Source organism: Mobula hypostoma, chromosome 21 (assembly GCF_963921235.1).
Source record: "Mobula hypostoma chromosome 21, sMobHyp1.1, whole genome shotgun sequence".
Classification (NCBI taxonomy): Eukaryota; Metazoa; Chordata; class Chondrichthyes; order Myliobatiformes; family Myliobatidae; genus Mobula; species Mobula hypostoma.
The window spans coordinates 43,754,307-43,781,419 of record NC_086117.1 but is presented as its reverse complement, the minus strand read 5'-3'; the positions used below and the strand labels follow the sequence as shown (position 1 = coordinate 43,781,419).

At 40.6% G+C, this 27,113-nt stretch overlaps 1 protein-coding gene across 1 annotated transcript in view; it reads left to right on the top strand.

Moving 5' to 3' along the window:
* The first annotated feature begins 255 nt into the window (after positions 1-255).
* Positions 256-27,113, top strand: part of LOC134360093 (tetratricopeptide repeat protein 28-like) — a 76,220-nt gene continuing 49,362 nt past the window's right edge. Inside the window, exons 1-4 of the mRNA XM_063074173.1 lie at positions 256-301; positions 17,539-17,645; positions 24,158-24,367; positions 26,045-26,225. Of these exons, the coding sequence (XP_062930243.1) occupies positions 17,553-17,645; positions 24,158-24,367; positions 26,045-26,225 (484 nt within the window). The 5' untranslated portion in view covers positions 256-301; positions 17,539-17,552. The remainder of the gene's footprint in view (positions 302-17,538; positions 17,646-24,157; positions 24,368-26,044; positions 26,226-27,113) is intronic.

Below are 27,113 nucleotides of genomic sequence, written 5' to 3'. Positions count from 1 at the left end.
AGTCTGGATTAAGGCAATAACCTACGACTGGGCGGCTAGCGTTTAACCTCAGCTCATTCCCCTTCGGTGTCCTCACCACTTTCGCTTCGCGCGCTCAATTCCAGCCATCTCCCGCCGCCGCACAAACGTGCTCACTGATTGGACAACGTTCCGAGCGCTCGTCTTATTCTCGACGCCCACCGGTGACGTCACCGCGTTTCTGCCCTCAAACGTTATCGCCGGTTGCCCTGGCGACGAGGCCGCCGCGTCCGCCGCGTCCGCACGAGTGTGAGGCCACAGGTGGAGAGCGGTGAAGCCTCAGGTGAGGCAGGGTCCGGGAAGCGCTACTCCCACTCTTTACATCGATCCTTAAAATCAACTGTACCTGTTTAGTCTTTTGGGTGATATAATAGAAATAAATCCTTGGCAGTGGTTTGTCAGGCAATTTTGATTTTACTAGGCTTGGGTTTGCATGAACTGAGTGGTCGATTGCAAAGTGGGTGAATGCTTTGTAATTGAAAAACATTGGATGTGATGGCGCACCTTTTCTTCGGTTAGGTATAGGAAGAGGCCGTTTGCATCGGTTTTACTCCGCTGATTATAACCTCAGGGCATTCCCATCCACTTGCAGTAACCTTTCACCTTCTTTGTTAAGTTTCTATCTTTGCCTTAAAATGTTCAAATGTTCTGTTTTTACTGCCCTTTGAGGTGGGGTATTCCAAACAGTCACGACTTTGAAAAAATAGATAAGGGTTTATCACTTTCTTAATTAAAAACGGGACGGGATGTATCCCAGTTTACTACAGGAAGCGCGGGGAGCGATTACTGCGTCTTTGCAATGATCTTTGAGTCCTCACTGTCCGCAGGACTAGTTTCTTGGAGGATGGCAAATATTATTCATTTATTTCATGAAAGGTTAATAGGGAAATATTGACTAGTGAGTTTTGCATCAGTGGTAGACAAACTATTAGAAAGAGTTCTTAGAATCAACGTTTAGAAGCATTTGGAGAAACATAATCTGAAGGGATAGACAGCATGGCTTTGTGAGGGGCGGGTCATGCTTCACGAGCCGGATTGACATTTTTGAGGAAGCGACAAAACAAATTGATGAAGGTAGAGCAGTGTATGTGGTATATATGGATATCAGTCAGACGTTTGACAAGATTCTCTATGGCAGGCAGAAAGTCAGGAGGTAGGGGGTTCATGGAAACTTGGCTGCGTGGGTGTCAGAACTAGTTTACCCATTTGTCCCTAATAAGGAAGGCAAATGCAATGTTAGAATGCATTTTGAGAGGACTCGAGTATAAAAGTAAAGACGTAATGCTGAGGTTTTATAAGTCATTGGTCAGACCAGGCTTGGAGTTTTGTGAGCAGTCTTGGACTTCTTAACTAAGAAAGGATATCTTTGCTTTGGAGAGTGTCCATAGCAGGTTCATGAGAATGAGCCCAGAAATGAAAGGGTTAACGTATAAGGAGCATTTGTTGGCTGTTTCCCACTGGAGTTCAGAAAAATGATAGGGGATATCATTGAAACCTATCGAATATTGATAGAGTGGATGTGGAGAGGATGTTTCCTGTAGTGTGTGGATCTAGAACCAGAGGCTACATCCTCAGAGTAGAAGAACCACCTCTTTTGAACAGATTTCTTCAGCCAGGGGATGGTGAATCTGTGGAATTCATTGCCACAGATGGCTGTATAGGCCAAGTCATTGGATATCTTTTAAAGCGGAGGTTGATAGGTTCTTGATTAGTAAGAACATCAGCATTTCTGGGGAGAAGACAGGAGAATGAAGTTGAGAGGGATAATAATCAGCCATAATGGCTGAGCAGACTCGATTGGCTAGATGGCAGAGAGGTTGTATTGATGGAGAGTATTCTGCCTGGAGGTTGGTGCCAGTGGTGTTCCACAGGAATCTGTTCTGGGACTCATGCTCTGTGTGATTTTTATAAATGACTTGGATGAGGAAGTGGAAGGATGGGTTAATAAGTCTGCAGATGATACGAAGGTTAGTGGAGTTGTGCATAGGGTTGTCGTAGGTTACAACAAGATATTGACAGGATGCATAGCTGGGCTTAGAAATGGCAGATGGAATTCAATCTGGAAAAGTATGACATGATACATGTTTGGAGGTTGAATTTGAAGGCAAAGTACAAGGTTAATGGCAGATTCTTAGCAATGTTGAGGAACAGAGGGATCTTGGGGTCCCAGTCTATGGCTTCAGTTGCCATACAAATTGATGGGGTGGGGGAGTTAAGAAGGCAGGTGGTGCGTTGGTCTTTGTTAGTTGGGGATTGAATTCAAAAACCACAAGGTAATGTTGCAGCTCTTTAAAACTCTGGCTAAACTACACTTGGAGTATTGTGTTCATTTCTGGTCGCCTCATTATAGAAAGAATATGGAAGCTTTAGAGAGGGTGCAGAGGAGATTTACCAGGATGCTGCCTGGATTAGAGAGCATGTCTTTTGAGGAAAGCTTGAGTAAACTGAGGCTTTTCTTTTTGGAGCAAATGATTATGAGTGGTGACTTGATAGAGATGTACAGGATGATAAGAGACACATTTAACACCTTTTTCTAGTATTGTAATGACTAATACAAGAGGGCATATTTTTAAGGTAATTGGAGGGAAGTATGGGCAGATGTCAGAGGTCGGTTTTTTACACAGAGAATGACAGTTACATAAAACCCACTGCTGGGTTTTGGTAGAGGCAGATACAACAGGTATATTTAAGAGATTCTTAAATAGGCACACGGATGAAGGAAATATGGAGGGCTATGTTGGAGGGAAGGGCTAGATTGATCTTGGAGTAGGTTGAAAGGTTTGTACAACATTGTGAGCTGAAGGGTCTGTACAGTGCTGTACTGTTCTATGTTCTATAAGTAACATTTGAGGGATGCATCATGGCTTGGTATGGCAACTACTATGTCTGTAACTACAAGAAATTACAGGCAGTTGTAGACACAGCTCAACACATCATGGAAATCATCCTCCCCTCCATGGACTCTGTCTAATGCTTCTTCCTGCCTTGGCAAAGCAGCCAACATGATCAAAAATTCCACCCACCCCAGATACTTCTTTTCTACCTGGATGTGGGTGTAGAAGGGTGGGTTGGCAAGTTTGCAGACAACACAAAGGTTGGTGGTGTTGTAGATAGTGTAGAAGATTGTCAAAGATTGCAAAGAGACAGTGATAGGATGCAGGAGTGGGCTGAGAGGGGGCAGATGGAGTTCAACCCGGAGAAGTGTGAGGTGGTACACTTTGGAAGGATAAACTCCAAGGCAGAGTACAAAGTAAATGGCAGGATACTTGGTAGTGTGGAAGAGCAGCGGGATCTTGGGGTACATGTCCACAGATCCCTGAAAGTTGCCTCACAGGTGGATAGGGTAGTTAAGGAAGCTTATGGGGTGTTAGCTTTCATAAGTCGAGGGATAGAGTTTAAGAGTCACGATGTAATGATGCAGCTGTATAAAACTCTGGATAGGCCACACTTGGAGTACTGTGTCCAGTTCTGGTCACCTCACTATAGGAAGGATGTGGAAGCATTGGAAAGGGTACAGAGGAGATTTACCAGGATGCTGCCTGGTTTAGAAAGTATGCATTATGATCAGAGATTAAGGGAGCTAGGCCTTTACTCTTTGGAGAGGAGGAGGATGAGAGGAGACATGCTAGAGGTGTACAAGATAATAAGAGGAATAGATAGAGCACCTCTATAACCAGCACCTCTTCCCCAGGGCACCACTGCTCAATACAAGAGGACATGGCTTTAAGGTAAGGGGTGGGAAGTTCAAGGGGGATATTAGAGGAAGGTTTTTTACTCAGAGAGTGGTTGGTGCATGGAATGCACTGCCTGAGTCAGTGGTGGAGGCAGATACACTAGTGAAGTTTAAGAGACCACTAGACAGGTACATGGAGGAATTTAAGGTGGGAGCTTATATGGGAGGCAGGGTTTGAGGGTCGGCACAACATTGTGGGTCGAAGGGCCTATACTGTGCTGTACTATTCTATGTTCCCCATGCCTTACTGGGCACAAGATAGAAAAAAGCCTAAAAGCACATGTCACCTGGCTCAAGGGGAATTTCTATCCAGCTGATATAAGAATGGTTTCCTTGAAGGAAAAGGTGGGCTCTAGACCTTACAATCTACCTTACATTTCATTGAAGTCACTCCTCACTCTTTCTAACTGCAGTGAATACAAGTCTAGCCTGTCCATTCATTCCTGATAAGACATCGCCTTCTCTTGTCATTCCAGCTTTATGTCGGGTGAACCTTCTTTTTACTGACAGTTTAACATCCTTCCCTAAAGTAAGCAGATGAATACTGCAGAGGTCTCATCCATACCTTACATAGTGAAAACATAATCCTATTTTTATAATCAATCTTCTTAACCCAGATGGCCTGCCTCACAGCATGGACAATAAAATGTAATAACCTTTTTTCTTGTGCATTTTGTCAGATTGCTGTGACAGCAGTGATAGAATATAGAAAAATATGAGCAGCAGTTGGCTGTTCTGGCCTGCTCAGCTATTCAATATAATTGCAACCAATCCTTTATCTCAGTACCACATTCCTATTGCTCCCTCTTTGTGGCCAGAAATCAATCTATCTTTAAATATAAACAATAGGAATTCTGCAGATGCTGGAAATTCAAGCAACACACATCAAAGTTGCTGGTGAACGCAGCAGGCCAAGCAGCATCTGTAAGAAAAGGTGCAGTCGACGTTTCAGGCCGAGACCCTTCGTCAGGACTGACGAAGGGTCTCGGCCTGAAACGTCGACTGCACCTCTTCCTACAGATGCTGCTTGGCCTGCTGCGTTCACCAGCAACTTTGATGTGTGTTGCTATCTTTAAATATATTCAGTGACCTAGCCCGCACAACTATCAGTGAAAGACAATTACACAGGTTCGTCACCTTTAAGTGAAGAAATGTATCCCCGTTGCAGTCTTAGATGTCTTGTGCCATATCCTCAAATACTGACACCTAATTCTCATTGTCCCAGTCAGGGAAATGTCCTCTTCTGTATGTTGAGTCCAGTCAGAATGTTTTACGATCCAGTGAGAGCTCCTCTCATTCCTCTACTTTCTCAGTGAATACCAGCTGTTGACCTAAAATTAATATATAAAACATTGCTGGTCACCCAACACGGGGGGCCATCTGGGTCTGTACAAATGTCTCACCATCCTGGCTATCAGTCAGTGAACCTTCCTGATGAGTACTGTATAATATCTTTCCTTATGTACGGAGACCAAAGCTACACAAGTATGCTGGACTTGGTCTCCCTAAGGCCCTGAACAACTTTAGCAAGATAATCTTGATCCTCTACTCATCATCTCATGCAATGAGTGGAGTGTCAACATGCCATTTCACTTTTTAACTACTTGCTGCACTCATTAAACTTGTATAAATCACCTTGATACTCTTTGTATCCTCCTCACAACTCTCAATTCCTCCCATTTTATGTCATCAGCAAAATTAGAATCATTACATTTGTTACCCTCGTTGATAAAAATTGTGAACAGCTAGGACCCAAGCCCTAATCATGAGGTACATCACTGGTTTCCTGTCTGCTGACCAGTTTTTAAACCATGCCATACATTACCTCTGTGGGACATTATCAAAGGCCGCCTGATAATCCAAATTCACCACAGCCACTTGTTCTCTCCTATTTATTCTATCAGTTAAATCCTTCCAAAAGCTCTGATTGACTTGACACAGTACTTTCTTTCTGTAAATTCATGTTGATTTGTCTAATCCCATTGATAGTTTTTGTGTCCTGTTATCATCTCATATGAGGAATAGATATGCAGGCAGATTAAGGAAAAGTGTAAAAGGTTGTTGTCATGGGCAACTTCCCCTAATCTATACTGGGACTTTCAAGAGGTTTAGACGAGGCAGAATTTGTTAGGTGCATCCAGGAGGTTATTTAAGTCAATTTGTAGGTTGTCCAACAAGAGGAGGGGTGGCATTAGACCTGGTGTTGGGTAATAGTCATAGTCATAGTCATACTTTATCGATCCCGAGCGAAATTGGTTTTCGTTACAGTTGCACCAACCAAGAATAGAGTATAAATAAGGCAATATAAAACCATAAATAATTAAATAGTGATATGTAAATGCCAGGAAATAAGTCCAGGACCAGCCTATTGGCTCAGGGTGTCTGACCCTCCAAGGGAGGAGTTGTAAAGTTTGATGGCCACAGGCAGGAATGACTTTCTATGACGCTCAGTGTTGCATCTCGGTGGAATGAGTCTCTGGCTGAATGTATTCCTGTGCCCAACCAGTACATTATGTAGTGGGTGGGAGACATTGTCCAAGATGGCATGCAACTTAGACAGCATCCTCTTTTCAGACCCCACCATCAGAGAGTCCAGTTCCATCCCCACAACATCACTGGCCTTATGAATGGGTTTGTTGATTCTGTTGGTGTCTGCTACCCTCATCCTGCTGCCCCAGCACACAACAGCAACATGATCGCACTGGCCACCACAGACTCGTAGAACATCCTCAGCATCGTTTGGCAGATGTTAAAGGACCTCAGTCTCCTCAGGAAATAGAGACGGCTCTTACCCTTCTTGTCGACAGCCTCAGTGTTTTTTGACCAGTCTGCTCAGGTGATCAACTTTTCAACGGTGAGCAGTTAAGGGAACAGTGACCACAGCTCCTGAAGTTTAAAGATAGCAAGAGATAAGGATAAGTATGAAGCTTAAACTGGAGCAGGGCAAGTTACAAGCGCATTAAGCATGAACTAGGGAGAGTTAATTGGGAACTGCTGTTTTCAGGCAAGTCCACATGGGACAAGTTGAGGGTGTTTGAAGACCAGCTGCACAGAGCGCAGGACAGGTGTGTTCCAGTCAGAATGAAGGACAACGATGGCAAGGTAAGAGAAGCTTGGATGTCGAGAGAGGTGATGAAGTTAGTCAAGTAGAAAAAGGAAAAGTATAAAAAGCGTAGGAAACTAGAGTGTAACAGAACTCTTGAGGAATATAAAGAAGTCAGAAAAGAACTCAAGAAAAGAATTAGGAAAGTCAGGATGGGGCATGAAAACTCCTTGTCAAGTCAGATTAAAGAGAATCCCAACTTGTTCTATATATACATCAAGAGCAAGAAGATATCTAAGAGATGGGGTAGGACCACTCAAGGATAAAAGGGGGGGGAATCATTTACTCTGATGGAGAGGATGTGGGTTAAGTCTTTAATTAATTCTTTTCATCGGTACTTACCAAAGAGAAGGACATGGAAAATAGGGAGATCAGTGCCCAGCATGTTAATATACGAGGGCATTTTGAGGTAATGGAGGAGGTACTGTTGTGTCTGTCAAAGAACATTAAGGTGGATAAGTCCCCAGGGGCTGATGAGATGTACCCCAGGTTATTGAGACAGGTAAAGGATAAAATTGCTGGGGCCTTAACCAATATCTTCATGTCTTCTCTAGTCACAGTTAAAGTTCCCGAAGACTGGCAAGTAGCTAATGTGGTTCTATTATTCAAGAAGGGAAGCATGGAAAACTTGGAAACTATAGACTGGGTGAGACTTACATCATTAGTAGGGACGTTAATAGAGAGAATTCTTAGGGATAGGATTTATTAGCATTTGGAAAACCATGGGCTGAGTTGGGAGAGCAAGCATGGATTTGTGTGAGGCAAATCGTGTCTTACTAACTTGATTGAATTTTTTGACGAGGTGATGAGGGTGGTTGATGAAAGTAAAAGGGTGGATGTTGTCTGCATTGATTTCAGTAAGGCTTTTGACAAGCTCTCCCACAGGAGGCTCATCCAGAAAATCAAGATGCATGGGATCCATGGTTAATTGGCCGTTTGGATTCAGAACTTCGATCAGTGATCGAAGAGACTTATTCGAGCTGGAGGTCTGTGGTTAGTGGTGTTCTGCAGGGATCTGTGCTGGGACCTCTGCTGTTTGTGATGTATATAAATCACCTGGATGAAAATGTAGATGGTTGGGTTAGTAAATTTGCAGATTGGTGGTGCTGTGAATATCATAGAAGACTAGCAAAGAATCATCATCATCAGGTGCCATGCCCAGTTTGAGCTTTGACTGCCATGGCCCACACACTCCTGCTTCAGGTCAAGTGGATCAATTCATTGGTATTTATTTCCAATTCTCTGGCTGCTGTCTCCATCGTTGTTTGTCTTTGTCTGCTTCTTGCTTTCTTCCCTTCAATCTTTCCCATAATTACCGTGCATTCTAACTCCTCTTTCCTAATCACATGTCCAATGAAGTTACATTGCCTTTTCATGATCTCATACATTATTTCTCTTTTTGTGTTTGCTCTGTTCATGACATCCTTGTTAGATATTCATTTCCTCCATGATATTCTTTGCATCCTCCTAAAAAACCACATCTCTGCTGCTTCAGTTTGTTTCTTCATGTTACTAGATATTGTCCAACATTCTGAGCCATATAACATAACTGGACAAACATAACATTTTAGTACTCTGAGGCAGGTTGTCATGCCTAGTTTAGTATTAGTCAGTATACTCTTCATTCTCATAAAGGTGTCTTTTACCATCCCTATTCTTCTTTTGATGTCCAAGTCTCACCTGCCATCTGATGTCACCCAGTTCCCTAAGTAGCAAAAGTTCTGTACTTGTTTTATGTCTTCCCCGTTTATTCTCAGCCTGCAGATAGGATTCTCCTTCCTTTTGGATATCACCATACATTCTGTCTTTTTGCAATTGATAGGTAGACCCATTTTTGCACTTTCTTCAACAATTATATCAATTAAGTTTTTTAGTTCTTCCTCTGTACTTGCAATTAACACAGTGTCATCTGCATATCTGAAATTATTGATGTTTTCATGGCCAACTTTGATACCCAAGATGCCTCTTATTTTTTGTAATATTGTTTCACTGTACACATTAAATAAATCGGGGAGAAAAGACACCCTTGTCTAACGCCTCTCTTGATTTTCGTAAACTGACTCACTTCTCCATCTATTCTTACAGCGGCAGTTTGTTCCCAGTACAGATTTCTGATTAGGCAGAGGTCTTTCGAATCTATATCGAGAGCTTTCTGTAATATTTCAAATAACTTATTGTGCTTCACTTTATCAAATGCTTTTGTGCAGTCGATAAAACAAACAAAGCTTTTTGCACTTGAATAGCTCATTCTGATGGTATCCTTAACATCAATATTGCGTTTCTTGTACCTTTGTCTTTCACAAAACCACATTGTTCTTTGCCTATTTCAGCTTGTATCTTACTTTTAGCTCTTGTCATCAAAATTCTTAGAAGTATCTTGGTGATATGACTCATTAAACTTATGGTTCTATGTAATTCACATTCTATTGCTCCAGGTTTCTTAGGAAGAGTGATAAATACTGATTTTTTTCATCTCTTCTGGTATTATTCCAGTCTCATAAATGTCATTGATTAAATCAGTAAGTTTTTCGATTCCATAATCTTCAAGGGCGATAATTTGTTCTATTATTAATTCATCAGGACCTGTTGCCTTTCCTTTCTTCATCTTATTTATTGCATTACGAACTTCAGGTTTTAAAATACTTGGACCTTCAATGTTTTTCTTAATTTCTGGTTTTTCGCCTCAATCGTCTTCAAACAATTCCTGAATATACTCAGTCCATCTGTTCATAATCTCATTTTTTTCCATGTTAATGGTACCATCCTTTGCTTTCAAACATCCACCTGAAGAACAGAGGAGCTTTTTACCAGTGATATTCTTGATTTCTTGATGTAACCTTTTTGGATCAGTAATAGGGATTCTTTCTATTTGCTCACATTCCTGGTTTAACCATTCTTCTTTGGCTTTTTGACATAAGCTTTTAACTTTTTTATCTAAGGACTTATATTCTATAGGATTTGCTTTCTTCTGTCTCCTTTCTTCCATTAGATTTTTGATTTCATCTGTCATCCATTTATTCTTTATACTTTTTTCTTTTTTAGGAATCACTGATTTTGCTGATTCTACCAAGGCATCCTTTAGAGAGTTAAATTTCATTTCTACATGATTGCTATCATTTTCAACAGATTCTATTTCTAGACTTTGAAATCTATTCCTTACTTCAATTGTAAATTTTTGTCTTAAGTTTTCTTCTTTAATTAATTGAAAGTAGTCAAGGGTTGCAGTTTAGAGTCATACCCAGGACTATAGCAAAGAATACAACGGGATATTGATCAGTTGCAGATAAGGGCAGAGAAATGGTAGATAGAGCTTAACCTGACCAAATGTGAAGTGTTGCACCTTGTAGGTCAAATGAAAGAAGACAGCACACTGTTAAGGTCAAGACCCTAAACAGTGTTGAATGACAGTGGGATCCTGGGGTACAAGTTCATAGCTCCCTAAAAGTGGCTACACAGATTGATAGGGTGGTTAAGAAGGCAAATGGCACGATTGTCTTTACTAGTCATGGCACGTTGATTTTAAAAGTCAGAAAGTTGTGTTGCAGCTTTATAAAGCCCTAGTTAGGCTACATATGGAGTATTGCATACAGTTCTGTTCACTCCATGATAGAATGGATTCATGTAAAAGAGGTTTACCATGCTCTGTATTAGAGGGCATGTGCTTTAGAGAGAGGTTGGACAAACTTGAGTTGTTTTCTCTGGAGTGGCAGGTGCTGAGGGGTGATCTGATAGAGGTTTGTAGGATTATTAGAGACATAGATAGAGTAGAAAGACATTTTTTTGCCAGGGTTGGAATGTCTAATACCAGAGACCATACATTTAAGGTGAGAGGCAGTAAGTTCAAGGGGCATTGTTCTTACACAGAGGGTGGTGGGTGGTAGAAGCAGATACATTAAGGACTTTTCATAGACCTTTAGATAGGCATATGAATGTGAGGGAAATGGACATTGTGTAGGCAGAAGGGATTAGTTTAGTTATCCATTGATGACCAATTTGATTTCTTTGGCACAATATTGTGGACTAAAAGGCCTCTTCCTGTGCTGTACTGTTCTATGCTCTATATTCTTTATTACATCTTCCTCACTACCATTCGTCTTTCTGGTCTGTAGCTCTCTGTTTTCTAAATAGAGAGTGTACATTTGGCATCCTTCAACATGTAGGACCTGTTTTACTAATTGTATAATTTTGGAATATGGTAACTAATAACCCATTATATCTATGTTTATTTATTTGAGTACGTACAAATTATCAGGTCATGGGGATTTATCAGATTTTAAAGCCATTAATTTCTCCAGCACTCTCCTTTAATTCCTCCTGTTTCCCCAGCATTTCTCTTATCTGTGTTCTCTTCTGTGAAGATCAAACCAAAGTATTTGTTTAATTGCTTTGACATTTTTTCCCATTTCCTCCCAGTTCAAAATTCAAAGATCAAATTAATTTTACTATTACAGTATGTCTGTGTCACCATATACTATGCTGAGATTCATTTTTGCACGCATTCAAGGTAGAATAAAGAAATACAATAGAATCAATGAAAAACTACTCACAAAGACTGACAAACAACCAAAGTGCTAAAGAAGTCAAACTGCAAATACAGAAAAAAACCCACCAAAAATAATAAATAAATACATAGATATTAGTGAGAATATGAGTTGTATGTGGGCACGTGGCCAAGTGGTTAAGGCGTTGGACTAGCGACCTGAAGGTCGTGAGTTCGAGCCCCAGCCGAGGGAACGTGTTGTGTCCTTGAGCAAAGCACTTAACCACATGGTGCTCTGCGACGACACTGGTACCAAGCTGTATTGGCCCTTGCCCTTCCCTTGGGCAACATTGGTGTCGTGGAGAGGGGAGACTCGCAGCATGGGCAACTGCTGGTCTTCCATACAACCTTGCCCAGGCCTGCGCCCTGGAGAGTGAAGACTTTCCAGGTGCAGATCCATGGTCTCGCAAGGCTAACGGATGCCTTTACTTTTATGAGTTGTATAGTCCTTGAAAGTGAGCTCATAGGTTATGGCAACACACATCAAAGTTGCTGATGAACGCAGCAGGCCAGGCAGCATCTGTAGGAAGAGGTGCAGTCAACGTTTCAGGCCGAGACCCTTCGTCAGGACTAACATAGGTATGGAATCAGTTCACTGTTGAGGTGAATGCAGTTGTCCATGCAGGTTAAGGAACCTGATGGTTGAAGTTCCTGAACTTAAGGCTCCTGTACCTTCTCAATGGCAGCAGTGAGAACAGTGTTCTGGCTGGTGGGGGTGGTTGATGATAGATGCTGCTTTCTTGTGGTAGTCCTTTTGTAGATGTGCTGAATGGTGGGGAGGGCTTTTCCTGCTCTGACTATAAGGGACGTACATATGCCTTCGCATTTTATTTTTAGGAACTTAGAGAAGCTTTTACAGTCTAATATTCTTTTCAAGTTTACTGGGTTTTTTTTATAGCTCTCTTTGCCAATCTCTTGGTCCTATTTTGTTTTATCCTAAAATGCTTCCGATCTCAAGCTCGATTTTTTCTGGTAACCTTCTAACTCCTTTTCAGATCTGGTCCAACCCTTATTGTGTTCTGTTAGTCGTGTTTGAATAATCATTCCTTTTGTGTTAGAAAGGAAATACATTTACTTTAGTCCTTAAGTGATAACATTGTCTGGTGACCTTCATGTCTTTCAATGTGCTGTAGCTCTACAAACTATCAGACCAACCAACTGACTGCACAGACTTTCCTAATTTCCTTTGTTTAGATTTTGGATCCTAGTTTCAGATCGAAACACTCCAATTAAGTCTTAATGAAGAATTCTCTCATGTTGTAGTCACTCTTTTCTAAAGGACCTGAGACAGCAAGATGACTAATCAACCCTTCTCGTTGCACAATACTCAATCTAGGATCATCTGTGGCCTAAGTGGCTACCATAGGTATTGGTCTAAAACAAACATCCTATTCACATTCCAGAACTTTATCCTGTACAGTATTGTTACTAATTAGATTGACAAGTAGAATCAACCATGGTTACTTTTGTTACACACAACTCAAATTTCTATTTTCATTCCATTTTCTTCTGTCTGGAAGCCTAAAGTCAGTTTTCTCTGCAATTGTTCCATTCAATTCTAATTCAGAATAAAAATAAACTAGTTAAGCAACAAATGAATTGATTTCAAGTGCAAGGTTCTATTTAATGTAATTGACGCATTTGCCCAGATTTTGTGTTTTTTTTTAATACTGTCCCATAATATACAGAGCTGTTCAAAAGTCATAGGCGCATATATGTAGCTAGGGTGCTTAAGACTTTTGCACAGTGCTCTATTTGTCAATGTGGAGAGGAGAGCTAGTTTGTAAGTCTGGCAAGAGCAACAGATGCTGGGAATGGCGAGGGATGGGTGTGGGATAGGTGGTAGAGAAGGAGTGCCAGGGATGAGAGGTGGCACGGGTACAGATACACTCAGCCTTGAGACATCAGGTAAGGTCATTGGATTCCAAACACTTGGTTTATTGAACATTGCAGAATCTCTCTTCAGTGCTTCTCGGTCCTACCCCTCTCCCTCCCCCTTTTATCCAACCATGATTCCCCTCTCCCTGCCCCCTTCCCATGCTCAGTCCACAACAGAGACCCACATCAGTATCTGGTTTATTATCACTCACATATGTCATGAATTTTGTATTTTTTTGCAGCAGCAGTACAATGCAATGCTAATAATTAACTGTGCAAAAGTCTTCGGTACCCATGTAGGGATGGAGCAGGTAGAACTTTTGATCGGAAATTGGTATCTGAATTTGGAAAGGCAACTGGAATTTGGAAATTTATGGGGATTAGCTCTGCAGTTAAGAACAATGTTCATCGTGACCCAACAGAGATCTCTGGATGATACTACCTCCCCTTTCACCTTGGAAATGAAGCTCATCCTCAAATCAAAGCATGCCTTGGCTGCAAGCAATGTTCCTCTAATTTGTAATGACTAGAGTGCGCAAAAATCTTCTACTGTGCAATTTTTTGCTCAGTGACAACAACATGTGCATACTGAATTTTGTATAGAGAGGTATTCATTTTAACAGCTAGCAATACCTGTCAATAAGAATTTTGATCTCTGGGTTTGATTATTTTAGCTCTTGTTCATCTGCACTTTCACAAAGCATACATAGCAGGCCTGTAGAGGGTAGTGAAGGATTTTCTCACCAGAGCTTTTGCACACCATCCATATGTGATTTGCTAGCTAAACGATGCTTTAAAAAGTCAAGTTTCCAAATGTCACTCCACTTCTCCCCACTTGAAAATTCTCCTGCAACTTTTGCATCGCAACAATATATGCAGGTAACACCAGTTTCTCTATTATGCATAAATATTCCTTGCAGCTGCACGCTCCTGACCTCATGAGCTTTCGGTGTCACAGTGTCTACTCTTTCATCAAGCCATTCTGTTTTAAATGAACTAACAGTTCTTTTGCGCTTCATACCCTTTGCTTTTTTGAAATTCAACGTAGTGAATCAATAATTTCTTCAAAAAAAACAGTATAGAGAAGCCAGTTCCAAAATCCACAGAAAAACCTTTTTTGTCAAAACTGTCCGCATCAGAAACCGGAAGAGGAAATGTGATTGTACATGATCGTGAAATATACTTAACATGCCAACAAAGTAGAAGGTGACAACCTTTTGTTCACAGTTTTAATTCCTTTGTGCGCTAGTAGCAAAAGATGTGTGCGTGTGCACATGCGTGCACTTTAGAGGGAACATTGGCTGCAAGGTGATGGGTACCCATAATGTATACAAAGTGACCTAATTCCTTTATACAAGGTTGGAAACAGTATCAGATGCAAGGAAAATAGCTAATTTTTGCAAACATTTCCATCAAGTACTCATATTATTTGGGCTATATTTATTTCCAATCCACAACTGCTTTGAGAGTACGATTGTTTTAGGCTTTTTCCCTAAATAATACAGTATTCCATTAGATAACGCATGATCAGTTTCTTATAGGTTGTCATAGCCGGGGGAGGTAATGGAGATAAGCTCCACTACCCATTAAATGCTCACAATGGTGTGCGTCTCTAATAGCCTCTGACAACCAGTCCAGCTCTTGGACTTCATGTGTGACTTAGCTACTAAGCCCAGTGGAACTGTTTCTACTGTCAGGAGAAGGGGCAAAGGCATGTTTCCGGTGCCTTAAGAACAGTTGCTTCAGTCAGATGGAGCTTATCAACCATGGTTGGCAGCTCATCTAGGAGAAGGAAATTTCTGATCTCAAACGTCCACTCTTGTACTGTATAAGATAATTTGGCTCCCACCAGAAAGCCAAGAAAATCTTCCAATTTTAACAAGAAGGGAATGTGCTAGTTCTCATGCACTTAGTTCCATTTCCTTTTAAGACCTAGATAAAATTTTCATAACTTATTTTTATAAATTTTAACACGTTTTTAGGCAAGCCTTGAATTTCAACCATGAAAGAGAACGAAATAAATTCAAAGAGTAATTGTACATGTAAGTCAATGAAATAAGTAAACTAAAGCCCTTATGTACATAGTTAATTTCAGTCATATCTATCTCTCTCTCACACACACACACACACACACACACCTCCAACCACCCACCCCTCTTTATTTCCCTCTCCCTCGCTTTCTCTCGCCCTCTCTATCTCCCCCTCCTTCTCTATCTCCCTTTCTAGCTCCCTCTCCCTCTCCGTCCCCCCTCTCCATCTCCGTCCCCTGCCTCTCCGTTTCCCCACCCCCCCCATCTCCCTCTCTCCCTCTATTTTCTCTCTCTCTCTTTCTCTGTTAGGCCTTCAATCCCCAGCAATGAGATTCCTAACTTTCAGTGTTCTATCACTTCCACGTTCAACTATTATTCTGGCATTTTATGTATACCAGATGCCCATCACCTCTTTCCATGCAATAGGTGCATGCTTTATGTGTTGCAAGAAATGACATACTCTTCAATATATTCTATTTCTTTGCATTGTTGCTCAAAGCTCAAATTTCAAAATACATTTATTATTAAAGTATGTAGGTATACAACCTTGAGATTCATCTTCTTGCAGGCAGCTACAAAACAAAGAAACACAGCAGAACCCACTAAAAAAACCCACACAGCAAATACTTAATGTGAGAAAAAAAGTTCAAATTATGCAAACAATTAAAAAAAATAATACACAGAACATGAACTGCACAGTCATCAAAAGTGAGTCCACAGCCACAAGGCCAGTTCAGCACTGCAGATTGTCAAGGAGCAAATGGCTGCAGGCAACATCCACAGAGCCAGTTCAGCACTGAGGTGAGTAAAGCCTCTCAGAGTAGTGAGCAGAACACTGGTTCATCTTCAGCAGACTAAACATAGTTTGTAGTCTATTTTCGGGACACTTTTGTTCTGTTGCATCTGTAAATGTGATCTTGAGCTCCCAAACCATACCATAATGCTGCATAGAAGTTGGATCATACACCTTTGTTTTATTGTAGTACCATGAGGTCAGTATCGATGTAATCTGGTGTAAATTGCATTCGCAGTCACTTCCTGCTGAAGCTACAAGACTGAACAAGGAATTTCCTGGCAGGGTTCACACTATGGTAGCCAAAATTTTCCTAGTGTCAGACACACACCTAGTGATGTCAAACATCTTCCAATGTATGTTTGAGCCTTTATGACTTAAACTGGAGCCCAAGTCCAGAAAATGACAGTCACAAGAAACAAGGAGCACAATTCATTGAGTTATTCATTTAAACACCATTTAAAATGCCACTGGCTTCACAATGGAACATTCACAAGGCAGCCCCAAAGATCACTGAAGTGTGTTTACATGCCTCCAAAAGAGCTACGATTGTTCAATCTATCAAAGAGAGTTTACTCTTGGATGTTATTGCAGAAGGGTCTTGGATCTGAAATGTTTGCTGTTTCATTTTCTGCCTGACCTATAGAGTGGTTTCAATATTTTCTGTTTTCAGTGCGTACAATATTTTGCATTCATTAAAAAAAATACAAATTCTGGGCAAAAGTCTTCTGCCACTTTGTAATCTGACCACAGTCTTTGCTTCGAAGACCAGCCTAAATTTCAAAATTTTATCCTCCTGATCATCAGTATACAAACTTCTGCTGTGGGAATTTAATGAATACCATTTTCACCTTGTCATCCCCTTCCATATTAGGCTTGTGTCTTCCTTTTTACCTGTCCAACTCACCCCTTGGAAATAATCTTTCTGTTACTCACATGTAACTCATCTGCTTATAAGTTTTGTGATTAGATATTGTGCACCTCATTTGTTCATTCCTATAAAAATACCTGCATTTCTCCCAGTTTCCACCCTTACAAACTTAAAGTATCTTTTAATATTATAATTCTTGTATTTTCTTCTATGTACAATCAATACCATTCTTTTATGTTAATATTTATTGTACATAAAAACAGAAAATGCAGGGATTACTTATCCTAGTCTAAGTATGTAACAATACATGTCTTGGAAGCAGCTTAATATATAACGTATAGACAGCATTATAGTGAGGCCATATACAGTCTGGTTGTTGAAAAGAAATCATGAGATGTGGACTAACAATACCCTGTTGTCTCTTGCACAAACTTGCATCTCCAAGCATACTAAGCCTTTGAGCATACTGCCCCGTACTCTTGTAAATGCTGGCGATGCTGAGGACAGGAGTTGAAAACATGAGGTGTATCTTCTCAGAATTCTGCGATTGAACTTGTTTTTTGATCCCACAGACCCATGAGTGGGGATGATTGTGACTGTTGACCAGACCAATATGCTAATGGATGCTCCCCATAGTCAAGACTTGCCTTCTGGAAGCACAATCACAGACTCTCAAAAGGTAGGTATCATATATTATTCCATTAAATGACAGGACTAATTGGATTTGTCCTCAATGTTGCGTGTTTAATAAAATCAGGTATGGACATAATAGGATTAATTTTGCACACTGTGTGGTTTCAATCTTGTGTCAGGCCTCTGGGACATAGTATTGGAAACACTAAGTGACCCAGTGACATGTTGCAATCAGTTGATGAGTCTATCTGAGAAATGTTAGCTGGTGGGAAAGGAGCCAGGAATCACTTATTGCTTGCTTCAGTTGCAGAATCACAGAGTCAGAGAGTTAGAGCACAGAAATGGGCCCTGCAGCTTAGAGTCTGAACTACCATCAAGCGTCCATTTAACTCTTTCCAAGCCATTTTATTGTCCACACGTTTCTACCAGCACTCCCGAATTTCTACCACTTTACAGAGGCCAGTTGCTGTACCTAGTTTGTAATATGGAGGGGGGAAACTGGGGGATTTTGCTGTGTTCATGAGGAGAATGTGCAAATTCCACATCAACAGTACCAAAAGTCAGGACTGAACTGGGCTTGTAAGGGACCATTCCAGCATTAACTAGATATCAATGGATCTCTCTACTCATACTGACATCCATTATCCTTTCCAACTACTGAATGTGACATAAGCTTGATGTACAAACTTCTAGTCGCACATTAATAATTGTTTCTTGTAAGCAACTTGCTTTTCTTCTCCCTGTCTCTTGTCAGAACCTGATCACACCATTTTTGTCAGTTACTATTTCGATTCAGTTTTATCTTTTTCTTATGTATAGTCTAGCCTGCTGAACATTCCCCACAACAACAAAGCGTAATGTGTTGTTACTAATCTGATCCTATCAGTCAGTCTACTGCTACATTTACTCATTTAATTTCACCCTGAAATAAATATTCACTTCCAGTCATCCTTCCACCATTTACTTTGCTGCTGAAAGCAAACTTGTTTTCTGATTAAGAGTCCTGGACCTGAAACATTAACTGTTTCTCTTGGCTCAGATGCTGTCTGACCTGCAAGTGTTTCCAGCATTTTCTGTTCTTATTTCGAACTTCTGGCATCTGCAGGTTTTAATTTTCTTTCCTTACATTGCCCTACAGCAGCAGCAACAACAGTTAATACACAAAGATTTATATTTACACAGCACTTTTCATTATCTTAGGATAACCCAAGTGCTTTGCAGCCAGATAAATGCCTTTGAAGTAGAAACATAATACCCAATTTAAATATAAAGGAAGACCTCGTTAGAAACTAGCAAATTCCTTGGTTTATGAATGTTGACTGAAGCATAAGTATTGGCCAGGACACTTTGAAAGTTAATTTGCTCTTCTTTGTTTCATGCTCTTGGATTTTTCCCGTCTACTTGAATGGGCAAACTGGACATTGGTTTAATATCTGGTCTAAAAGATAAGTGCAACATTGGATTAGTCCTATACTGGATGTATACTGGATGCAGGCTCAAGTCTCAGGAGGAATTTGATCACACAGCCTTCTAATTTTGAGCTGTAATGATTCCATCTGTGTCTCAACTAACTCTAATCAATTAAAGACACTATCACTTGATGGTTTCTTATCCTCCTATGCCATCTAGGACCATTGATAATCTTCTTACGGATTGTGATTTTTTTGGAGTCTGTTTTCAAATAAAAGATCAAAGGTTCAAAGGGATCTCCAACAAAAGTCGTTTAACCTTTAACCTGCCAAATTAGATTAAAGATTCTTTCAGTCAGAAATAGCAAAACTAACAGTTATTGTAAGTTTTAGTGACTGGGGATTTGGATGCAGTGGCTTTTCCTGGCACATTAGGACAAGACCCTTTGCGAATAAACTCTTCTCGGGCATCCAGCCAGGTACAGGTATTGCTTACGACAGACGTTTCGATGACAAACTCCACCATCTTCATAAGGAATGAAGGTGGAGTTTGTCATCGAAACATTGGTTATAATAGATACCTGTACTTGGCTGGAAGCCTGAGAAGAGTTTATTCGTCATATACACAGGGAAAACAATAGATCCTTTTTCAAGACCCTTTGCCTTTCCTGGTATTAATAAATTATTTGGATTCAAATATCTGGGTGATGATTAAGAAGTTTGCTGATGCTTCAGTAATTGGCAGTATGGTTGAAAGTTAAAGTTCTTGGCTGCAGGAGCACATCAATGGACAACCACAAGGCAATGAGCAAAGAACTTGGAAAATGCACTGAATGGCATATTTCTGAGTTAAAATTACAGTTTTTTCCAAATAAGCAGTGTTTAAGCCCAAGGAATCAATATAACATTCAAAATGCAGGAATAAGAGAGCTATCAGTAGGTGGCATATTGATGGCTATATGTAAGCAATCATCACATGGCAGGAGCAACGCTGAGAGATCACACTTTCTATGATTTTCTGAGTTCTTTTTTTAGTGAGCGTTCAACTGACCTTACTTATCCTGGAATTGGTGTACAACAGTTACCAATAAAACCCTACATTAGATATAGAATAGTACAGCACAGTGCAGGCCCTTCGGCCCACAATGTTATGCTGACCCTCAAACCCTGCCTCCCATAAAACGCCCCATCTTAAATTCCTCCATGTACCTGTCTAGTAGTCTCTTAAACTTCACTAGTGTATCTGCCTCCACCACTGACTCAGGCAGTGCATTCCACGCACCAACCACTCTCTGAGTAAAAAACCTTCCTCTAATATCCCCCTTGAACTTCCCACCCCTTACCTTAAAGCCATGTCCTCTTGTACTGTGTAGTGGTGCCCTGGGGAAGAGGCACTGGCTATCCACTCTATCTATTCCTCTTATCATCTTGTACACCTCTATCATGTCTCCTCTCATCCTCCTTCTCTCCAAAGAGTAAAGCCCTAGCTCCCTTAATCTCAATGCATACTGCATACTTTCTAAACCAGGCAGCATCCTGGTAAATCTCCTCTGTACCCTTTCCAATGCTTCCACATCCTTCCTATAGTGAGGTGACCAGAACTGGACACAGTACTCCAAGTGTGGCCTAACCAGAGTTTTATAGAGCTGCATCATTACATCGCGACTCTTAAATTCTATCCCTCGACTTATGAAAGCTAACACCCCATAAGCTTTCTTAAGTACCCTATCCACCTGTGAGGCAACTTTCAGGGATCTGTCTACATGTACCCCCAGATCCCTCTGCTCCTCCACACTACCAAGTATCCTGCCATTTACTTTGTACCCTGCCTTGGAGTTTGTCCTTCCAAAGTGTACCACCTCACACTTTCCTTTCTTTCTCTTCGTGAACTTTTTCCAACTTTGAACTTTTTCCAACTTTGAACTTTTTTTAATCTTCATAGTCACTACTTACTGCTGACTATTCCAGCATTTTCTATTTTTGTGTCCAATTTCCAGCATCCATTTATTTTTCTATAAAATAGACTATATAATTATATTCATACTGCTCTTTACTGTATGTGAACTGACTGTGGGAATTTTGGCTTCCAGCTTTATAGTAACACTTACAGTTCAAAAGTATTCTGGAAGGTACAAAGTACTTTGGCATATCATCAGGTTGTGGAAGTTTCTGTTTCATAGAAATCATTCACTCACTGATGTTATCAGTCGAAATACTGAATTGGTTAGATCATATTACTTGTTTGAATAACAAACTAAAAGAAAATTTTGATGTAAAAGCAAGTTTGAGAATGTGAATTTTGAATCACAATCTCTCTCAGAAGTGTGCCAGGTCCTACATAAGAACCCATGATTTTCAATGGATTTAATAGATCAATTAGTTTTTTTGTCACATGTACATCAAAACATTGAAACCCGCAGTGAAACGTGTCATTTGTGCCAAATCAAATTGGTGAGGATTGTACTGGGAGCAGCCCACAAGTGTTGCTATGCTTCTGGCTCCAACATAGCACGCCCACAACTTACTAACCCTAACCCTAACCATACATCTTTGGAATCTGGGAGGAAACCAGAGCACCCAGAGGAAACCCACGCAGACATGGGGAGAATGTGCAAACTCCTTCCAGACAGTGGCATGAACAAAATCTCAATCGGTGATTGCTGGCAATGTAAAGTGATTGCACTAACCGCTACACTAATATGCCTGCCTCCCACATTTCAAGTCAATTATAAAGGCTCTCTACCTGAAAAAAGTATGAAGACTAAATAAACACAGAACAATTACCACATGAAGGAGGGCACTTAGGACCTCTAGTTGGATTTTACTCCATGCCCTTTTTTCCAGTCCTTGTAGGGGTTTTTTCTTTTGATCCTTGTCCAGTACCCTTTGAACGCTACAATTGAATGGGCCTCCACTCCTTGTAGACGTGCATTCCACACCCTAGCCACTGTAATAAAGTTGCCTCCTGACACTTGTGGTTCTCTTGCAACTTGACCTGTTGTCTAGTTCTTTACCCTTCTGCCAAGAGATAAGTCTCTCACAATCTACTCAATCTCAATCTGCTGCTACTTCAGAAATATTTCAGTCTGCTCTGCTACTGACAGTGTCAATGCACATATCTCCCCAGATCTCTATCTTCTTTTACAAAATGTAATACTTCACCTTTCTCAGGATTAAGTTTCAAATGTCATCCATTCTATCAGCTTGTCAATTTCTCCTTGAAGTTTATGACTAAGCTCCTCACAGTTCAGTGCACCTTCAAGTTTGTGTTCTCTGTAAATCTGGAAAACATGTCATGTACACACAGGTTGATGTCAAATATATAGCTGAAGAAAGTAAATGTTTCTTTTACTGTGGTCTAGGGAATTCAGTACACACATTCTTTCAGTTTGAAAAACAATCTTTTGCCTCTGCTTCTGCTCAGTGGCCACTTCATTAGTTACACCTGTACACCTGGTCACTAATGCAAATATCTAATCAGCCAATCATGTGGCAACAACTCAATGCATAAAGGAATGCAGAAATGGTCAAGGGATTGGTTGTGGTTTAGACCAAACTTCAGAATGGGGAAGAAATGTTATCTAAGTGACCTTGACCATGGAATGATTATTAGTGCCAGATAGGATGGGTTGATTATCCCAGGAAATGCTGATCTCTTGGGATTTTCCTGCACAACAGTCTCTAGGTTTTACAGAGAATGGTGCGAAAAACAAAAGCATCCAGTGAGTGGCGGTTCTGTGGGTGAAAACACCTTGTTAATAAGAGAGGTCAGAGGAGAATGACCAGACGGGTTCAAACTGACTGGAAGACAACAGTAACTCAAATAACCACATTACAACAGTGGTGTGCAGAAGAGCATCTCTGAACACACAACATATTGAAAAACACACTGGGTTCCACTCCTGTACCTAAGAAAGTAACCACTGAGTGTATGTTCCTGTTATATAGTTAATTTTCTACTCAAGTTTTTAGAGCTCATGGTCTTCAATCTTGATGACAAGCCTGTTCTCTATCAATTCATCACATCTTTTGAAGTACATACAGTATATGATACATTAATGTTACTCATTAACTCTTTCAATAACTTCATCAAAAAATTGTATCAACAGATGCACTTTGTCTTTAACAAACTCATGCCGGCTTTTTCTAATCGATCCACACTTACCTAAATGACTGATATTTAACATTGTAAATCAGCGAGTCGTTTGTTATGTCTCCCCTCTCGCTGTGAAATGGGGACACCCCTTTTTCCCTTATTAGAGAGAGCCAGTGGTATGTCGAGCTGCTGGGTGATCAAGTAGTTTTTGGAGTACTGCAAGTCTGTGTGTTTTTATTGCTGCTCGCTGCACGCTTGAGTGCTCGGTGGAGAGCGCTGATGCCTATTTGCTGGTGGGGTGGGGGGAGCTCATTGCCCTCTGCGTGGGAGGGGGAGTGGTGGGGGGGGCTTTGGGGTTCTAACATTTTAACTGTCATTCATTCTTTGGAGCACTCCTCTGTTTTCGTGGATGTCTGTAAAGAAAAAGCATTTTAGGATCTATATATCGTATATATTTCTCTGACATTAAAACCTATTTTTTCCCGAAAATTATTTCTAGAATTTTCCCCGCTACCAAGGTTAAATGACTGATGTGTACATTTCCACAGTGTTTATTTAAGATGTGCCAGTGCTTGTTTGTCACTACCTTAGCTAAAAAATGGTCCCATATGTTCCTTTCAGATCTGCTGTGCTCTAATCAGTGATCTGTAAAAGAGTTGCCTGCAGAAAATGAAATCACTTATTTCAACTTTTGTTCCTGCAGAGCATGTGTGTGTACCTTTCTAACACAGCAAGATCAGTGAGCTGCTGGCAGCCCAAGCCTGAGACTGACTGCTTGTGTATTTTTTAGGGTGCGGATATGGTGTGTGCTTGAAGTGTATCTGATATTTGGAATGTGTTGTCATGTTTTCCTTGATTTTTTGGCTCGAATATTATATAATAACCTCTTTTCATGAGCAGTACAGTTTAATTATTGTATATACTCTGTGTAGGGGCTGGTGTCCTTCAGCAGGACATGAAGGTTGTTTGTAAACAGTTGGTCCTCCAGCCTTTGGCCAGAGATTTTGCAAGTCTTCTGCTGAATACCTGTTGCTAACCATGTGTTTGTTGCAGGTTGCATGCCTGCAGGTGCAGGGAGATGAAGCGTTGAAGAAGGCAAGTTACCAGGAGGCAGTGCATAGCTACACCCAGGGTCTCATGTTGGATCCGAAGAACTGTGAGCTATTATCCTGCCGGGCAGTGGCATTCATCCAGGTGAAGCAATATGAGGATGCAAGATCTGATGGAGAAATCCTGATTCAAATCCAGCCTGACGTTCCACAGGTAAAGCTTGTGGGAAAACCCACCCATGCAATCCAGCCAACTCAATACTGGGGGGGGGGGGGGGGAGAAGTCTACTAATAATACTGAGTGTGCAGAAAGAAAAAAACACATTTATTTCTCTTATATCTTGGACTTAAAAGATCTGTCTACATGTCTAATTATTTACCAGTACAAGGAGATTGCAGTTATTTGTAGCAAACCACATCCACAATGCCATCAACAGAGTGGTCATGGGTTTGGAAATTTAACTGCCCCTATAAACATGCACTCTAATAAAAGAATGTTCGGGATTCTCACAGTCTTTTCCAATGCCATTAGTGTATGATGTTTGTACTGCTGTATACTCAGTCGGTACCAATCGTGTTGGTAACCATTAACTGCAAATAATCTATAAAGGTCAGCACAGCTGTTGAAGTTGACCCTAGCTAACTGACAACATGCCAGTAACCTTTGAAGTAGAAGTGACGACTGAATCCTACCACTGCTCGAGGAGAAATGGCGACAACAATGGAGATACAGAAGCAGGCATCCCATTTCACCGTTGTCAACCTCAGCATCTGCTGCAAGTGGTAGGCATCAGAGACAGGACCTCAATATTCGGGAACTCAAATAACCACCAAAAGATAAAATGAACATCAAAGAAGAGCACGTACTAGAAATCTGACTGAAGTTCTGGATTAGATAGGATAGAAAATGATTTCATGATTGTTTCATGAAGTACACTGAAATGATCAGTTGCAGAAAGGCAGTGTATCACAATTATCAATAAGAGATTCTGCTGAAATATCAGCATTTGCTACTCAGTCCTAATAAGGCTGCTGAGGCATTCACTTACTGACCTGTTACAGTAATTATAGTGAGGATTTGCTGACATTATGTGGACTGGTCAATGTAAGAAATGAACACACACACCCATACAGGAAAGGGAACTAAAATATAATAGATGCTGGAATCTGAAAGCATTCAGAAAGAAAAACTGAGATTGATAATGTTACTGGCCAGTTCTAATATACACTCACTAGCCACTTTATTAGGTACATCCATACACCTGCTCCTTAATGCAGTGGTGTGCAGAAGGGCATCTCTGAATGCATGATACATCAATCCTTGAAGTGGATGGGCTGTAGCAGCAGAAGACCACAAAACATACACTCAGGAGGTACAGGGAGCACCTAATAAAGTTCCACTAAGTGTAAAATATCAAGGCTTGTTATCTTAATTGTTGACTTCCATATTACGTCCCAAGGGCTGCAAGCTAATTTTGCTTAATTTTCGGGATCTACCTGTCATCAACATAGCCGGCATTCATTACTCAGCCCCTTTCGCCACTTCCACTTTATTCCAGTGCTGAAGGGGGAACTTCTGCCTGATCCCTCAGACCAAAGGGCCTGAGAAAACCAGCTGCAAAGCACACACAGACCACAAAGGTATTTGCTTCCATTCTTGCAGAAGACCTCCAAAAGTTCTTTTAAATCCTTTGCCTTATTTTTTAAGTATTTGGTGTTTCGCAACTTGGCTCATTAAAAATCTGAGGACTGCACATTGGGAAGGCGAGGAGGAAAACAGGTTTAAGTAACAATGAGAAGATCTCTGTAGTTGAAGACGGGGCAGTTAAATGAATAGTGAAATTCATTGTGCTTTGTTGTGCTAAAAATTGATGATTTTATTCCATTACAGAATTATTATTTGTTATCTCTGGCTAATGGGTGCCTTGGTAATTTCCATAAGGCTTTCTGGTCCATGCTTCATTGTCTGGAACGTGATCCAGTGCATCAGAATGATCTTGTAAAAGAACTTTACAAGATCACCAAGAAACTATGTAACGATGAATCAGAGGAGAATTACTGTGATGACAAAGGTACTCCATTTCCAAACTCCTGTTCTAAAGAGCCCTTAAAGCCAGAATCTTTCACTTAGTTTTCCACTCTCTGCCTAAATTTACAAAAGGTTGGCAATTGACTTATTTGTGCAAAAGTCTCGACCAGTGGTGCAATGAACAGCAAGAGACCAGTATTTACCTACCTGTGGTGCTATACCTTTATTTCAGATTGAACAATTACAGTACCCTAATGGAGCAGCTGGCAACATCTTTCTTTCTCTCCCTACCACTCTATGCAATGAGATGAGCAGAGACACAGCAGTGTTTCTATGGTATCTCATTGTTTGCATGCTTAAATGCTCCTCTAGTGATGTTTCACTGAATAGACTTTGATTATTACCATCTCCAAAGGCTTTGACAATAAAGACCACATATCTGAAGCTACAGAGTGTCAGAGAAGTAAAGACATGATTAAAATTACAGCTCTCTCGTTTCAAGTCTATTGTCATAGGAAGCATACAAAGAGGATAAATATTTTGACAATTTTTTTGCAGTAGCAGCACAGTACATTATTAATATGACAAACATGATTTAATATAAACTTAAGTTAACATAAATTTTACGTAACTTTCATGACAAAATAATCATAACATTAGTGTAAGTTTAACATGCTGGCATATTAAACTTTCAGTCAATAGTCACATTCAGAACATATTGGCCACCGACTGCTTTCTCTGTACAGTTACCAGGTCCTGATAATATAGGTACAGATAGAATTCTTTCCTACAGGTATGTCTGGCCACAACAATGCTTTCAACATGTAATGGTACAAGGACAAAATTAAAGACAATATCTAGCAGAATATTGAGGTTAGGTTTTACTGCTCAACTCTGCAGCACCAGAAATAAATTTTCACTGTCTATGAAG